We start from the raw sequence: 18,914 nt of genomic DNA, 5'->3' as shown, positions 1-18,914 counted from the left end.
CAAAAAGGAGCATGAATTAGAGCCAAACTGAATAAATAAAGGGATAAGAGTAGAGAGAGAGGGAATCTAAGGATGAAGGAGAAATGAAGACAATTAAAAACAAATCTTATCTGTACATTATTTGACTCTCAAGGAAGAGTATATTACACACAAGAATGGAAGCCAATTGTTTAAATTGTTCCACTTCTGGGCCAGTGGGGTTAAGTAATATTGCTTTAACATTTATACAATTTGTAATGTACTGTAAGTATTCCCACATTTTCTATAGTTTGTACTGGCTAGTTAAAATAGATAGGTGATGCAGAAGATTTACAACAATAATTGGGTTGAGAGCAAGTAACCACTGGTGTGAGGCAAGCAGTGGAATTACGTGCAATTCACTATATATCTTTTCTTGGGAAGAAATTGTTGGCTATAATTAATATAAATCAGCACATCATTCTCGGCAACTTCCATCATCTTCAATGGGATCCTACCATGAAACACTTCCTTCTCTCTCCCCCCAACTCTCAACTTTCCACAGGGATCACTCTCTCCATGATTTCCTTGTCCACACATCCCTCCCCAACAATCTCCCTCCTAGTATTTATCCCTGTAAGCAGTACAAGTGCTACTCCCACTCATTCACCTCCTCTCACAACACCATTCAGGGCCCCAAACATTCCTTCCAGGTGAGGCAACACTTCTCTTGCAAGTCTGATGGGGTAATCTACTCTATTGGGCGCTTGGCCTCCTCTACATAAGTCAGACCTGACATAGATTAGGAGATCATTTTTTTGAGCACCTTCATTCCATCTGCCACAATAAGCATGATTTCTCAGTGACCATCCATTTTAATTCTACTTCACATTCCCATACCAACGTTTCAGCCTCTGGCCTCCTCTGCTGCCACAATGAGGCAACACTCAGGTTGAAGGAGCATCACTTCATTCCGTCTTTGTAGCCTCTAACCTAATGGCATGAAGATTGATTTTTCTAACTTCTGGTAATTTTCCCCCAACCCCCCTCTTTTTTCATTCTCCATTCCAGCTCCTCTGTTGCCCTTTTCCTCACTTACCCATTACCTCCTTTTGGTGCTCCTCCTCCTTCCTTTTCTCCCATGGTCCACTCCCCTCTCCTATCAGATTCCTTCTTCTTCAGCCCTTTACCTTTTCAACCCATCACCTCCCAATTTCTCACTTTCCCCTCCTCTACCCATCCACCTTTTCCCTCACTTGGCTTCAGCTATCACCTGTCAACTTGTACTTCTTATCCTCCCCTGCTCCACCATCTTAATCTGGCTTCTTCCACCTTCCTTTCCAGTCCTGATGAAGAGTCTCAGCCCAGAATGCCAACTGCTTATTCCCTCCATAGATGCTGCCTGATTGCTGAACTTGTCCTGACGAAGGGTTTCAGCCTGAAACGTCGACTGCACCTCTTCCTACAGATGCTGCTTGGCCTGCTGCGTTCACCAGCAACTTTGATGTGTGTTGCTTGAATTTCCAGCATCTGCAGAATTCCTGTTGTTTTTGTTTGGCATTTTGTGTGTTGCCCTGGATTTCCATCATCTGCAGGATCTTTTGTGTTTGTAATTAATAATGCTATAGTTATAAACTGTTTTTTCCTAAAAAAAACCTATTTAAAATTGTTTACAGATGCATTATCTTTCTCACAGTATTTATTTCTTACTAGAACACATTTTTGTTGAGAGTTATGAACATCTGTCACTGTTTATCTTCATCCTTTTTATTTTTCCCAACCCTTATGTTCCTTATGTTCATATTTTCATTGAAGTTTAAGGTACTGGTTTTAGATCTCAGTTTCTCATTTTCAGAATTAACTATGAAATTGAGACCGTCCCAAAGGATCCTTTACTTAGAAATTATTAATTAATTATCTCTTGTTACCATACCATCTTATCTAAAATAGCCAGTTTCCTGGTTGGCTCCACAAGTTATTATTCAATTCTTTATGAACTCATCTAAAGGCTGACTTTGCCAATTTGATTTGCTCAATCCATGTGAAGATTAATGCCACCCATAATAATTAAGTCTATTTCAAGTTCCCAGCTTTTCCTTCATTTCTGATCTGCATATCGCTACCATTAGAGATCCTATTGCCATCAATGATTTGTTAACCTTGCCTTATCCTATCTGCACCCAAACTACCAGTCTGTGGTGGCCAGTGCTATCATGTTTGCTGTTGTGTGCTGGGGCAGCAGGCTGAGGGTAGCAGACACCAACAGAATCAACAAACTCATTCGTAAGGCCAGTGATGTTGTGGGGATGGAACTGGACTCTCTCACGGTGGTGTCTGAAAGAGGATGCTGTCTAAGCTGCATGCCATCTTGGACAATGTCTCCCATCCATTACATAATGTACTGGGTGGGCACAGGAGTACATTCAGCCAGAGACTCATTCCTCCGAGATGCAGCACAGAGTGTCATACGAAGTCATTCCTGCCTGTGGCCATCAAACTTTACAACTCCTCCCTTGGAGGGTCAGACACCCTGAGCCGATAGGCTGGTCCTGAACTTATTTCATAATTTACTGGCATAATTTACATATTACTATTTAACTAATATTTAACCTGGGATCAATAAAGTATGACTATGACTATGAAATTAATTCTGTCTTGATCTTTTGAGTCAAGTCTAATAAGCATTGACCTCAACCTTTACAAAGGAAGCTATCCACTTCTTTTTACCTTCTGTCTACCTTCCTAAAATTTAAAAGACCCCAGAATATTCAGTTCCCATCCTTAGTCACTTTGCAGTCACCCTGCAATGTGCTGTCACTCAACTATTTTGATCTTAAATATGAATTGTATTCCTTTTGCAGTTTGATAAGATTCTTAATGAGGAACAAGTAAATTAGTAATTGTAAAAGTAAATTAGTAGATGAACTGTAATTATTATAATTGTGTGTTTTTGGAAATAATTTTCCAGCTGCTTATTATATATGCACTGTAGGTAGAATATCTTCAGTTCGGAACACCAAATTATGTGCACCAAAATGTTCTGAGGAAAAGGAACCTGGAGAAGGGAATGGTAGGTGCTTTTAATGTTGAGAAATATAGCCATGCATATTGTGTTAAATTATAAATAAAGAATTAAGTTCTGTTGTAAATAGGTGTAGCGTTAAAAGGATAGTATGACTAGAAAATTTTGCTTGGATATTATTAAATAACACAAATAAACATCAAGATTGTTTATTGTCATTCTGTAGTATACAAGTGTAAAGGAGAACAAAATGATTGTTGCCCCAGATCCGCTAATTTATGCTCGCTAATTCAATGTATCCTGGATTCTGGATTGTGTGCAGATATCAAACACAGGACATATTCCTGATCTGGCTACAGATAGGGGGAGTTGGACAAAAAAGACAGGTACAATCGAATGCTGTTCATAGACTTCAGTTCAGCATTCAACACAATCATTCCTCAGCACTTGATTGGAAAGCTGAAACTGCTGGGCCTGAACACCTCCCTCTGCAACTGGATCCTAGACTTCCTGACTGAGAGACCTCAGCCAGTCCAGATCAGGAGCAGCATCTCCAACACCATCACACTGAGCATGGGGTCCCGCAGGGCTGTGTTCCACTGCTGTTCACTCTACTGACCCACGACTGTGCAGCAATACACAGCTCGAATCACATCATCATATGTGAAAAGAAAAAGATTGGTTAAGACAAATGTAGGTCCCTTACAGTCAGAAACAGGTGAATTGATCATGGGGAACAAGGACATGGCAGACCAATTGAATAACTACTCTGGTTCTGTCTTCACTAAGGAGGACATAAATAATCTTCTGGAAATAGTAGGGGACTGAGGGTCTAGTGAGATGGAGGAACTGAGGGAAGTACATGTTAGTAGGGAAGTGGTGTTAGGTAAATTGAAGGGATTAAAGGCAGATAAATTCCCAGGGCCAGATGGTCTGCATCCCAGAGTGCTTAAGGAAGTAGCCCAAGAAATAGTGGATGCATTAGTGATAACTTTTCAAAACTCGTTAGATTCTGGATTAGTTCCTGAGGATTGGAGGGTGGCTAATGTAACCCCACTTTTTAATAAAGGGAGAGAGAAACCGGGGAATTATAGACCGGTAAGCCTGATATCAGTGGTGGGGAAAATGCTAGAGTCAGTTATCAAAGATGTGATAACAGTACATTTGGAAAGCAGTGAAATCATCGGACAAAGTCAGCATGGATTTGTGGAAGGAAAATCATGTCTGACAAATCTCACAGAATTTCTTGAGGATGTAACTAGTAGAGTGGATAGGGGAGAACGAGTGGATGTGGTATATTTGGATTTTCAAAAGGCTTTTGACAAGGTCCCACACAGGAGATTAGTGTGCAAACTTAAAGCATACGGTATTGGGGGTATGGTATTGTTGTGGATAGAGAATTGGTTGGCAGACAGGAAGCAAAGAGTGGGAATAAACGGGACCTTTTCAGAATGGCAGGCAGTGACTAGTGGGGTACCGCAAGGCTCAGTGCTGGGACCCCAGTTGTTTACAATATATATTAATGACTTAGATGAGGGAATTAAATGCCCGCATCTCCAAGTTTGTGGATGACATGAAGCTGGGCGGCAGTGTTAGCTGTGAGGAGGATGCTAAGAGGATGCAGGGTGACCGGGATAGGTTAGGTGAGTGGGCAAATTCATGGCAGATACAATTGAATGTGGATAAATGTGAGGTTATCCACTTTGGTGGCAAGAACAGGAAAACAGATTATTATCTGAATTGTGGCTGATTAGGAAAAGGGGAGGTGCAACGAGACCTGGGTGTCATTGTACACCAGTCATTGAAAGTGGGCATGCAGGTACAGCAGGCGGTGAAAAAGGCGAATGGTATGCTGGCATTCATAGCAAGAGGATTCGAGTACAGGAGCAGGGAGGTACTACTGCTATTGTACAAGGCCTTGGTGAGACCACACCTGGAGTATTGTGTGTAGTTTTGGTCCCCTATTCTGAGGAAAGACATTCTTGCCATAGAGGGAGTACAAAGAAGGTTCACCGGATTGATTCCTGGGATGGCGGGACTTTCATATGATGAAGGACTGGATCGACTAGGCTTATACTCTCTGGAATTTAGAAGATTAAGGGGGGATCTGATTGAAACGTATAAAATTCTAAAGGGATTGGACAGGCTAGATGCAGGAAGATTGTTCCCGGTGTTAGAGAAGTCCAGAATGAGGGGTCACAGTTTGAGGATAAAGGGGAAGCCTTTTAGGACCGAGATGAGGAAAAACTTCTTCACACAGTGAGTGGTGAATCTGTGGAATTCTCTGCCACAGGAAACAGTTGAGGCCAGTTCATTGGCTATATTTAAGAGGGAGTTAGATATGGCCCTTGTGGCTAAAGGGATCGGGGGTATGGAGAGGAGGCAGGTATAGGGTTCTGAGTTGGATGATCAGCCATGATCATACTGAATGGCAGTGCAGGCTCGAAGGGCCGAATGGCCTACTCCTGCACCTATTTTCTATGTTTCTATATAAGTTCGCTGATGACGTGACCGTGGTGGGTCTCATCAGCAAGAACGATGAGTCAGCATACAGACAGGCGGTGCGCAGCTAATGGACTGGTGCAGAGCCAACAACCTGTCTCTGAATGTGAACAAAACAAAAGAGATGGTTGTTGACTTCAGGAGAGCACGGCGCGACCACTCTCCACTGAACATTGATGGCTCCTCCGTTGAGATCATTAAGAGCACCAAATTTCCTGGTGTTCACCTGGCGGAGAATTTCACCTCATCCCTCAACACCAGCTCCATAGCCAAGAAAGCCCAGCAGCATCTCTACTTTTTGCGAAGGCTGAGAAAAGTCCATCTCCCACCCCCCCCCACCCCCATCCTCACCACATTCTACAGAGGATGTATCGAGAGCATCCTGAGTAGCTGCATCACTGCCTGGTTCGGGAATTGCACCGTCTCAGATCGCAAGACTTTGCAGCGGATAGTGAAGTCAGCTGAGAAGATCATTGGAGTCTCTCTTCCTGCCATTACAGACATTTACACCACACGCTGCACCCGTAAAGCCAACAGCATTGTGAAGGACCCCATGCACCCCTAATATAAACTCTTCTCCCTCCTGCCATCTGGCAAAAAGTACCAAAGCATTCAGGCTTTCATGACCAGACTGTGCAACAGTTTCTTCCTCCAAGCCATCAGACTCTTTAATACCCAGAATTTAGATTAACATCTACATCATTTATTATTATATTGTAATTTATCCTCTACTGTGCCTATTGTCTTGTTTATTAATTATTGTACTGCCCTGCACTGTTTTGTGCACTTTATGTAGTCCTGTGTAGGTTCTGTAGTCTAGTGTAGTTTTTGTGTTGTTTCACGTAGTCTAATGTAGCCTTGTGTCGTCTCACTTAGTCTAGTGTAGTTTTGTGTTGTTTCATGTAGCACCATAGTCCTGGAGGAACGTTGTTTCGTTTTTATTGTGTACTGTACCAGCAGTTTATGGTCGAAATGACAATAAAAAGTGACGACTTGACTTTGCACCAACCACATTTATTATAGGTAGCTGCCAATATCGAAATAAAATCAGAAGATGCTGGAAACAGTCAATCAGATAGCATCTTTGAAAAATGAAATAGTTCAGAATCAGATTTGTTATCATTGACATATGTAGTGAAATCTAATGTTTTGCAGCAGCAGTACAACGCAATACATAAAAAATTACTATAAGTTACAATAAGAAATATATTTTTAAAAGTACAAAAAGAAAGAAAAATAGTGAGGTAGTGTTCATGGACCTTTCAGAAATTTGATGGTGAAGGGGAAGAAGCGGTTCCTAAAATGTTGAGTTTGCAACATTGAGGCTCCTGTGCCTCCTCCCTGATGGTAGTAATGAGAAGAGGGCATGACCTGCTTTGTGAGGGTTCTTAATGATGGACATGTTTTCTTGAGGTACTACCTTCTGAAGATATCCTCAATGATGGGGAGGCTAGAGTCCATGTTGGAGCTGGCTGAGTTTACATCCCTTTGCAGCCTCTTTTGATCCTGTGCATTGGAGCCCCTGTACCAGACAGAATACATGATACATCTGTAGAAATTTGCTAATCTTTGGTGACATACCAAATCTCCTCAAACTCCAAATGAAGTACAGCCACTGGTGTGCCTTCTTCATGATCAAGTTAGTATGTTGGCCCAGGATATATCGTCTGAGATGTTGGTGTCAAAGAACTTGAAGCTTCTCTCTCTTTCTGCCACTGACCCCTCAATTAAGACTGGTGTCTTCCACTTCCTGAAGTCCACAATCAATTCCTTGGTCTTACTGACATTGACTGCAAGATTATTGTTGTGACACCAGTCAGCCAGCTGGTTTGTGTCACTCTTGCATGCCTCCTTATCACCATCTGATATTCTGCCAACTGTTGTGTCATTGGTGAGTATGTAGATGGTGCTTGAGCTGTGCCTAACTTCGCAGTCGTGAGTACAGAGCAGTGGCTGCTAAACATTTTTGTGTACTTCTCCGTTTGCTCCCAGACCATATCCCCAGTGCCATCCTCTCCCTTTCCAGCCATTACATAAAAATGATAAAGAATGATGCACAATGAAAGAAATATGAACATCAAATTCAATGCAGTTCCAAATAATTGCAAAAATAATTCAAATCTATTTAAAGCTACATACAAATAAAATTCTTTAATTACAGTAAAACAATTCTCACCAACAATTTTAGTGCATATATTAGTAGTCCAACTATTCACTACTTTATTGCTTTTCCACCATTCAGTGAGATAGTTGGAGTGATATCGGCTTCTCGACATCAGGCTGAATATCACTCCGAAGGACTCTCAGATCCCCAGATTCGGTAATTTGCAGTATGTTTCATTGCTTTGAAGAAGTTGGGTGGCTGCACTGAAACTGTGCTCCACTAAATATGATGTTGAAAAGGTAATAAAGAGCTTCTTAACCTTTTTCCACAATGCAGGAGAGCATTCAGAGGGGGCACAGTATATTTGAAGATCATCATCTGGTATTCTTTCTCTTTCAACTCAGAGAGGCTCAGAAATTGGACATGGACACGATGACCAATGTTGCACTTTAATAGGGTTAACTTGGTTAGAAATGTGGAGATGATTGATGTGACTTTGATAGGATTCCCATCGTTTCCTTGTAAATGAAGACTGATTTCATTAAATTTTGTGAATAATTTTGACAAATAAGCAATATCATGCCTAATATTCTTGAGATGATTACTGAATGAAACTTTAGAGTCTTCAAAGAATTTTATCAGTTTCAAAAAGTGTATAAAAGCATCTCAGGCAGTTTCCTTTTAAGAGCTGTTTGACTCCTGTGTGCAACAGCAAGTGTTCATTGTTCTCAGTAAATGCTCTTGAAATAGTTGAGAATTGAGAGTGTGGGACTTGATTTTATTTACTGCTGTATTAATAGTGTTTAATGATTTGTGCTGCTGATCACTTAGGTTTTTTGTGACAAGATGTTGTTTGTGAATTACATAATGAATGGTAAATATGTTAGGTACAGCTTTTTCTCAAGGAAGTAATATCCCCACAGTGGCATTCTGTCATTTATGGTGCCCCATCTGTTGCACAGGTAAGGATGTTGGTGAGCAGAATGTCCTCTTTGAAAAATTGCTCAATAACCCAAAATATTGACTCGCCCTTCATACCTGTTTCTAATCCCCTTGCAAATAATAACTTTTGAACCATGCTTTCATCTTTTATGAAGTAAACATAACAAAGAAACAAAGATTTGTTGCCTTTCAAAATTGACTCATCCAACCACAGAACAAATTCTGTTTTTCTAAATATATGTTGCACAATGTGTCTTTCACATTCTCAGACATTTCATCTGTTTATCTTTGAACAGTTGTCGTTGAGCTGAATGGCTTTAATTACACTGGACAACGAATTTTTTTCAAAAGTGTCGCTCCCTCAGAATTTTTTTGTTTATGATAGACTGCTTGAAGATATAATTTCAGACTACTTGTATCACGTAGGAATTTGGAGAAACAACAAATAAACTTTTATTGAATATCATGTGTTTAATTGCATAATGGTGCTGATGCTTTGCAATAGTTCAACTAAGTTAAAAATATTTTGTTAATGATTTTCATTTGTACTCAGTGTCTGAAGCTTCTCATTTAAGTGTCCAACAATAATTCGCCAGCATTGATGGATTCCAGTTGCCCTGGTATCTTTTCTCCATGACTGCAATGTCCTGGTGAAACCTTTCACCAGGCTCGTCACTAACAGCACCAAGATTTGCAGGGAAGGAGTCTAAATGGGAATGCAGAAAATGAATCTTTTAGTGACATGTTGTATTTCATAGTTTTATATGCTTGAAGCATGCTTTCAAACAGCTGCATGTACAAATGTTGTTTGGTGCTCTGTAGATGCCGAGAAAAGTTTTAACAACTTCCTTGAATGCCTTCCATGTGATTTTCTCCGGTCTTACTGGAAATTCTTCAAATTGCCTGTCATTGATGACCTGCTTGATTTGTGGACCAACAAAAATGCTTTCCTTAATCTTGGCATCAATTATTCCTGGAAGCATCTGTCTCAAATATCAAAATCCTTCATAGAAATTTTTGTGCCTGGTGCAAATTTCATCCTTACAGTCCTGAACCCAATAATTATTACTAAAACCTGTCCTGTCATGCAGCAGCCACGCTGCCTAAGCATTCCCAAGCATGCCTGGACAAGATAGGAAACTTTCCAGCTTACATTGTAGGCAACATTTTAATTGACTTGAATTATGAATTGAAATACTAAACATAAGTGATTTCAAAAAATGGTGTGTACTAGGGAAATTTCATGGTGATTTTCATGATCAGTAGCCCAAAATTCATAAGATACACCGAAAGGTATTCAGGAAGCAAAATCTTTGTTGTCCAGTGTTATTTGGTCTGGTCACTTATGGAAAACTGTACTCAGAACCTCCTTTCCTGCTGGCAGAACCTGTTCTTCTCCAATTGTATGCGGCTTTCCAGATTTAGCAATGAGCAATGAGCCATGATGGTTGGCAGGCAAACCATCACTATTTTGTTGTGAAGTGCTGGCAAACATGTTTTGAAGTTCTTTCCTTTTCTGAAAAGCTTTCACGAAGTGACCAAAAATAAGCCAAGTTCGTGTTTGCTCTATCAGAGTATATTATTTAAAAATGTTCAAGGAGCCTGGATGGCTTCAATGCCTCAATTGCATAGTGCTGGTATAAATCCATATTTCAGATACTTCACACTATACTTTCTACACTTCTTTTTCATTTGGTCTGCTTCAGCCAATTTCATTATGGATTAACAACCATTATTTAAGTCCAACCTCAAGTGCTGTGATTAATAAAAGGGGAAAGTTATGATATCATTACAGCTCAAGCAAAACCTGACTCTCTGCCTGAAGGTATATAAAGTGAGGCAGCGATATCTTGGTTGGGCCATGGTCTAGAGAAGTTCATCAAGACCATTCGAAAAAGCAGATTCTGAATTTTACCCCATTGAACACCACACCCTAATTCACTGGAATTGTATCACTGCATGATAAGAGTATGAAAATCATACTAGCTAACACGGTACTACAGTAGTGAATGGCAATAATGCACAGACCGGGCCCAGAAATAACATGATTTCTTCAGTCCATATTTCTCATGATATGCCAAATACGGAAGAGTCACATTGTTTTCAACAACTATAACATGCTTTGGGTAAAGTCTAAGAGAATGGTGTGTTAGCAAGGGATGAGGTGATTTTGTGATCAATATAACTCATAATGAGTCACTGAGGATCAAATGCTTATAATAAGTAATTCATTTCTTTAATTAAGCCTGTAATCTCTCAGCTGTCCCCCTTGTTACTGAGACCCCCACCCCCACCACTGACTGCTTTATCTTTATCTCCCACTTAGAAATTCCCACTACACTACTACACCTGGGGGGAGGTGCGATATCACTCAGTTTGAGATCCCTGGTGTAGAGAGAGTAGAGCAGTGGGCTAAACCTGCATCTTTGAGGTGCGGCTGTGTTGGTTGTCGGCAAGGGGTTATTATTTCTTACCTGCACTGACAGTGGTTTCCCAATGAAGACGTCAACAATGCAGGTGCAGAAAGGTATAGAGGCCCAGGTTTGGAAGCTTGTTGAGTAATACCTAGAGGATGATCTTGTTGAATGCTGGGCTGAATCAGTTAACAGCACTCCAACGTAGTTATCGCTGTTATCCATTTAACATTTCAGGTTGAAAACCCTGGAGAATCAAAATTGTTCACTCTGGTTCTCTTTCATTTTTAGTGGAAGCTACTTAATCTGAGATTTACTGACATTTTCAGCCTTTAATTAAGACTTCCAGCGTCAACATATTTTCATATTTTGTAGGCTTAGGAGAACTTAACAGTTTTTTTTACAGTCAATGCAGAATTTCTTGGAAGGTACCTATTGTAGAAAGTCTTCAGAAAGGTTACACAAAAAAATGGCCAAACCAAGTCAACTTTTTCATTGGAGTTACTGAGAGACAAATGTTAGTCAGTATAGAATAACTAGCTGATAGCATTCATCATTAGTCGGTATCATTCGAGTAAGTTTAAAAAGTTTGGCGTAAATGCATATTTAGTATGCCAGCTGTTTTAAGAGTTCAGTGTTCTGCTAATCAAGCGCACCAACCAATTTATGCACTGATTGACCCACTGAAGCCCCACTAACTGCAGAGAGTTAATTTTCATGTTTTGGGGATTTTTATGATAATCTGTTAAAACGTTGGAAATATGCAGCCCTTAAAACAGATATTGAAAATTTACAAAATATTAAAACTCTTCAGAGTCTGATGCTTCATAAAGCTGTATGTTTACAGATGAGTGCAAATCCTGAAGTTAACAGGCTGGCCACAATGAAGCTAAATGAAAATGTAAAGGTGTTTTAAATTTGCTTGGTTAAAACAATTCTTATTTTGCTTTCAGTTATACGCGTTAAACACTGATGTTCAGTTCTGTTATCACAAGGTGATTGCTACCATTTACCAATTAAAGCAGACAGATGATATTAGAAACAGCGCTTTTGCAAAGTATGACAGGGAATATAATTACTCTGTTTGGAATTTCATGGTTTGAAAATTTTAGGACAGATTCATACCAAGCCAAATGCCTTTCGTGGATTACAATTTCCAAATTTGGTTGATCTTCGACAAGTCACAGTTATTCCAAAAGCAGAATGGCAACGCATCCAGGATGATTTGAATGGAATAAATAAAGAAGCTGAATTTTTACGTACTCTGAAGGAAGAAAGGGAGGCTTTACATTTACAATCTAAAGAAATAACTAAACACTGGACAAATACCATTGCAGTAAGCATTCTTTAAGTATCTTGCACCATCTGTCATTGTTATGTTGTACATTATAGTGTTTTATTGTTCGTCATTAAAATTTGAAAAATTCTATTGTGAATCCAATAAGGAAGCACGATTTTTAAAAATTTAACATCTAAAGTATAGTTGAGTTCATTTGATTGTATCTGATAAACAGATGTAAAATGAGGATAGAAAATCAGAAAAGATAGGGGTTAGCAAAATTTTATTTTACACTTCCAGGAACAACCTTGAGTATTGTCCTTTAATTTTTAATTTGGAAGTAATGACACAGAGTTTTTATACAGTTTCTATGTATTTATGTATTTTGTCCAGATCATATTGGGGAAGGCTGTAAGGCGAATTGAAATAAACATCATTGTATGTCATCACAACAGTGAAGCAATTAAAATGTTTCTGTTTAGTGCTTTATAGCTTCGTGCATTTGTGTCTCTTGAATGACACTGACAATTTCACACAAATAATTCTAATAAGAAGTAGGCTTAGTGTGAAGATTTTTGTTGCATTTGTAGAAGTTTGTTATTCACTGTAACATCCAACTGTAAAACTAGGAACAGAAAGAGATCAACCAGTCCCTCAAGCCTTCTTTACTATTGAGCAGTATCATTGCTGATCCAATCTTGGTCAAATACAGATAGTCTCGAGGTTACTTCTGTGGACAGACTCAAATATACAGTACCTCAACCTCTCAGTAGCTGCATGTCTTCAAAATGTATTGTTTATTAGGGAAACCATGACAACATTGCTTTACATATTCTAATCGGTAGCCAAAATCTGCCACAAGTATTAGACTGTCAGAGACTTACAAACCAGTTGAACTTTTATGAAGTTGTAGGTTGCCTATTAGTCACCAGCAACCAATCCCTTTATTTTCACCCTTTGTCTTCTACCAATTAGCCAATGCTCTATCCATGCTATCCATCTTTCCTATAACACCATGGGCTCTTATCTTGCTAAGCAGCCTCATGTACACCATCTTGTCAAAGGCCTTCCAAAGATCCAAGTACACAATGCCCACTGATTCTCCTCTGTTTATCCCGCGTGTTATTTCCTCAAAGAATTACCAGGCAAGATTTTTCCTTAAGAAAATCACACTGACTTTGGCCTATCTAACCACGAGCATCCAAGTACCCCGAAACTTCATCCTCAATACGAGACTCCAGCATCTTCTCAACCTCATCCTTGATAAGGGACTCCACCATCTTCCCAACAAATAAGGTCAAGCTATTTGGCCTATAGTTTCCTTCCTTCCGCTTTCCTCCCTTCTTGAATGACATTTGCAATTTTCCAATGCTCCAGAACCATGGCAGAATCTAGTGATTCTTGAAGGATCATTACTAATGCCTCCACAATCTCTTCAGCCACTTCTTTCAGAACCCTAGGGTGTAGTCCATCTGGTACAGTTGACTTATCTACCTTTAGACTTTTCAGATTTCCTAGCACCATCTTCTTAGTAATAGCAACTGCACTCACTTCTGCCCTCTGACTCTCAAATTTCTGAATATTGCTAGTGTCTTCCTCAGTGAAGGCTGATGTAATATACTTACTCAGTTCACCTGCCATTTCCTTGTCCCTGAATACTACCTCTCCAGCATCATTTTCCAGCAGTCTGATATCTATTCTCACCTCTCTTTTACTCTTGGTATCCTCTTTTGGTATCCTCTTTGATAATATTGGCTAGCTTACCTTCGTATTTGATCTTTTCCCTCCTTATGGCTTTTTAGTTGCCTTCTGTTGGTTTTTAAAAGTTTCCCAATCCCCTAACTTCCCACTAATTTTTGCTCTATTATATGTCCTTTCTTTTGCTTTTATGTTGGCTTTGCTTCCCTTGTCATCCACCGTTGGTCATCCTGCATTTAGAATACTTCTTCTTTGTGATGTATCTATCGTGCAGCTTTCGAATTGTTCCCAGAAACTCCAGCCATTGCTGCTCTACCATATCCCTGCCTGTGTCCCTACCAATCAACTTTGTCCAGCTCCTCTCTCATACCTCTGTAATTCCCTTTGCTCCACTGTAATACTGATACATTTGACTTTACCTTCTTCCTCTCAAACTGCAGGGTGAATTCTATCATATTATGATTACTGTCTCCTAAGGGTTGCTTTACCTTAAGCTCCTTAATCAAATCTGGTTCATACACAACACCCAGTCCAGAATAGCTGATCCCCCTAGTGGTCCAACCACAAGTTGCTCAAAAAACTATCTTGTAGGCATTCTACGAATTCTCTCTCTTAGTATCCAAAATCATCACCAGCTTGATTTTTCCAATCTACCTCAATATTGAAATCCCCCATGACAACCATAACATTGCCCTTTTGACATGTATTTCTTATCTCCCGTTGTAATTTGTAGCCCACTTCATGACTGCTGTTCGGAAGCCTGTATATTACTCCCATCAGCGTCTTTTTAACTGTACCCAGAACAATTCTACATCTTCTGATCCTATGTTACCTCTTTCTAAGGATTTAATTTAATTTTTTTACCAACAAAGCCATACCATCCCCTCTGCCTACCTCTCGAAATGTGTATCCTTTCATGTTAAGCTCCCAACCATAATCTTCTTTCTGCCTTGACTCAGTGATGTCCACAACATCATACCTGCCAGTTTCTAACTGTGCTACAAGCTCATCTACCTTATTCCATATACAGCATGCATTCAAATATGCAGTAACACCTTCAGTACCTTCCCCAGAAGAGATCTCAATGATCCAGAAATCTGAAAAACCCTGCCCCCTGCAACAGTTCCTCAGCCATCCATTCATCTGCCAAATCATCCTAATCTTACCCTCACTGGCATGTGGCACAGGCAGCAATCCAGTGATTACTACCCTGGAAGTGCTGCATTTCAGGTTTCTACCTAGCTCCCTATATTGTCTCTTCAGGACCTCCTCCCTTTTCCTACCTCTGTCATTAGTGCCAATATGTACCAAGACTTCCGGCTGCTCGCCCTCTCCCTTTAGAATACCATGGACCCGATCCGAGACATCCCTGGTTCTGGCACATAAGAGGTAACATGCTTTCCGGGTGTCTTGGTTGCGTCTACTGAATCTTGTGTCTATTCCTCTAACTATGGAAACCCCTATCACTACTACAGTCCTCTTCTCCACTGTTCTCTTCTGAGCCACAGCGCCAGACTCAGTGCCAGAGACAGCGTCGCTGCAGTTTCCTCCTAGCTTCCAAAGCAGTATACTTATTATTGGGAGGAATGGCCACAGGGGTACTCTGCACTGGTTTCCCATTTCCCTTTCTGTCTCCTGACCCAGGTACCTGCCTCCTGCAACTTAGGAGTAACAACTTCCCTAATACTCTTATCTATCACCCCCTTAGTTTCCCATATGAGCCAAAGTTCTTTAACATGGTCTCCAAGGAGCTGCAGCAGTTGTGGTTATCTGGGATGCTGGAGGTCTGCCAGAATTCTCACACCTCACAGAAAGAACAAAACACAGCCCCTAAAGCCATCCTCACTGCTCTAACTATATTACTAACGGACAAAGAATAAAGAAAAAACTTACCAGATGCCTACCTCGCCCAAACCTGTTCTTACTGAAGCTTGATGAGCCCAAGCCTCCCCACCCTAACACTGGTTCACTCACACAATGGCTGCTCCAACAATGGCTCCTCTGCTTGTCAGTACCTTATTTTTATTTGCCCTTGCTAATGAATCACTGTTTAATTGAGCCTCTAGAAAATGTCAAAAGCCCAAGAAAGCTCATTTTTAAAAATCTCACTCACAAACCTGTGAGTTCCCTGCTCTCTCTCTCTCTCCTGATTTAATTGGGACATTGGAAAAATAATTGGATATACAATCCTAAGGCGGTTTGACTGAGTAGAGGTTGAGGTTTTTAACTAGTGGGGGAATTATGAATAAGGGACATAGCTGCTTAATAAGGCGCTGATCATTAAAAACTGAGCTACATAAAAATTAAACGCAAACATGAGGAATTCTGCAGATGCTGGAAATTTCAAGCAACACACATCAAAGTTGCTGGTGAACGCAGCAGGCCAGCCGGCATCTCTGGGAAGAGGTACAGTCGACGTTTTGGGCCAAGACATCGACTGTACCTCTTCCTAGAGATTCTGCCTGGCCTGCTGCGTTCACCAGCAACTTTGATGTGTGTTGCTACATAAAAATTACTTCTCTGAGAGGGTAGTGATACTCTGGAATTCTCTGTTCCTGAGAGTGATAGAGGCCAGATCCTTAAATAGATTTAAAGTGGAGATAGATAAATATTTGAAAGATAGAACAATTGAGTATTATGGGTACCTGGCACAGAAGAGGAGGACATACTAGATGACATTGAATGAGCAAGTGGTGTGAACCACCTTCCTGAATTGCTGTACTCCTTCCAAAGGTATTTCTCTAATGATGTTGAAGATTAAAGTTATAGGATTTTGTCCCAGCAAATTAGATCAAGTGAAAGAGGAAATGGCAATATATCTCCAACATTTGGATGGGGAAAATGCAGGTGCTGATGCTCCCATGTGCCTGAAGCCCTTGTCCTTTTGGATACTAAACATTGCAAGGTTCTCTTTAGGGTATTCTCACACATGATTGTAAGAAGTTATAATATCAGGCATCTAACTCTAGTACATTGTCTTCTCTCTATTTCCGTCTGTTATCCCTGGTCAAACTGCATTAAATTCCTAAAGCACAAGAATACAGTGAAATATGGGGAATAATATGTTGCTGTATTTGTTGGTCATGTGTTTAGTGGTTAAGTAAGTTGCTATAATTAAGTCTTCATTGAAAAGTACATACCTTGGCTAGGCTTTTTGCTTCTAAGGACACTCTATCTTTCAATCTCTTATTTATTTCTTTACTGCAGAAGGAATTTATTCCCCATATATACGCTGGAGCCTTTGCCGCAATAGACACTTAATTTTAGCATTTGCCCCTCCTATATTGGTATAGCAATGTATTGATTTTAATTGAACACCATGACTAACTTATTCTAAATAATATTTTATATAATGCCAGAAGGCTTATTTTTCAATAATCTGTGCATGTGTTCTTGGATACACTTCATGTCAGACATCATATCTAAACATTTGATTTTGAGTCGTTTCTTAAAATAACCACCATCCTTGGGATAAATTTATCCCAATGGCTGTGGGAAGCCAAAAGAAGTCAAATAAACACTTGACTAATAATGTGCTCAAGCTATAGTAAGGATTTTAATCCACAGATTTGAATACATTTATTAATACATATAATTAACTACTTGTAGAATAATCATGCTGAACTTCAGAGCCTTGGAACTGTAATAAAGGTATATTACATTTCATGCAAAAGCATTGATTGCCTCTGTGGAAACAATAATGATAACACAGAATCAGTTGCTGAGGATCTTGTATCAAGAGTAAATTAAATGTTATGTAATTGAAAAGTTAATGTTTCATAGTGAAAATGTTAAAATGCTTTCAAAAGCTAATTTCTAAAAACAATGTACAACCTATCCTAGGGTCACAGACAAAAAAGGCTTGATGCAGGAAAACAACGTAAAGAAAAGGAAGAAGAGGATAGGAGACAAATAGATTTAGAAGAGGCAAAATATATGGAACAGAAAAGAAAAGAAAATCTGGAACGGGCTGAAACTCTGCTTTTCTATCAAACTGATAGAGTGAAAGGATTTAATGTACAGTATAATGTTTTTTTCTTAGAAGTTTATAATTTCATTTTAATTAAAATTATTTATTGTAATTGAATGTTATAAAATTGATTATATTTTATCAATCTTATAATTTTGCTTCAGAAATTAAATTATTTCTTAATATTAATCCATCATCATAGTTAACTTGCTTTATTCATTTGACTGGATTTCAACATTACCTAACCAATGCTTCAGTGTTCCTATTAATTCATCTGAATCAGTTGTTCTTTCAGCTTTGTAGAATTACATTGATAGGAAGCACAGCATGTGTATTACAGGGAGTGGGGTGAAAAGTTCAATATGGATAAGTCTGAGGCCATTTGCTGAAAAAATAAATGGAATAATTTATTGCCATTGAGAGGTTAGGATCTAAGCAGTAAAAATAATTTTTAGTGTTTATTTAATACTAAAAGTTAATGCAGAGGTCGAAAAAATAGAGTGGTCTGAGTAGGAGTGGGATGGAGGATTAACATGTTGCATAGTTGTAAGGTCTGGATCTCCCTTGCAAACCAAACAGAGGTGTTGTGCAAAGTAGTCACCCAATTTAGGTTTGATTCTTCCACTGTTGAGGAGACAATGTCAAGAGCACGTCAGTGTAATAGACTACCTTGGAAGTAGTACACATGAATTGCTGCTTCATCTGAAAAACTTTCTGTTCCAGAATGGTAGAAGGGGTTAAATGCCAGGTATTACATCTCCTATGAGTGGTGGTAACAATATGTCCGATGGTGCCAGCTTGTCGAAGCTGTTGGTAATTCCCAGTATGATCCATTAAATGTGGAGGATGGTGGGGGTAGGTGGCATGGTAAGTAAGGACAAGGGGAAACCTATCTTTTTTTCTTCATGGGAGGAGAGAGACTATGAGAAGTGTGGAAAATAGAGTTATCATGTTTAAGACCTCAGCGGAACATTGCAGAAGGAAAGCCATGTTTAATTTTTTAAAACTAGGTATCTCAAAGCAAT

At 39.5% G+C, this 18,914-nt stretch overlaps 1 protein-coding gene across 2 annotated transcripts in view; it reads left to right on the top strand.

Annotated features, from left to right (window-relative positions):
- The window catches only part of cfap210 (cilia and flagella associated protein 210), a 46,798-nt gene that overhangs the window by 2,125 nt on the left and 25,759 nt on the right, over nucleotides 1–18,914 (top strand). Inside the window, exons 2-4 of one of the 2 annotated variants that reach the window (XM_072261892.1) lie at nucleotides 2,951–3,028; nucleotides 12,055–12,278; nucleotides 17,763–17,936. In XM_072261892.1, the coding sequence (XP_072117993.1) occupies nucleotides 2,951–3,028; nucleotides 12,055–12,278; nucleotides 17,763–17,936 (476 nt within the window). The remainder of the gene's footprint in view (nucleotides 1–2,950; nucleotides 3,029–12,054; nucleotides 12,279–17,762; nucleotides 17,937–18,914) is intronic. The other variant, XM_072261890.1, reaches the window with a different exon arrangement.

Source organism: Mobula birostris, chromosome 6 (genome assembly GCF_030028105.1).
Source record: "Mobula birostris isolate sMobBir1 chromosome 6, sMobBir1.hap1, whole genome shotgun sequence".
In the NCBI taxonomy this organism is placed as follows: Eukaryota; Metazoa; Chordata; class Chondrichthyes; order Myliobatiformes; family Myliobatidae; genus Mobula; species Mobula birostris.
The sequence above is the reverse complement of the archived record's forward strand: the minus strand, read 5'-3'. Positions and strand labels throughout refer to the sequence as shown.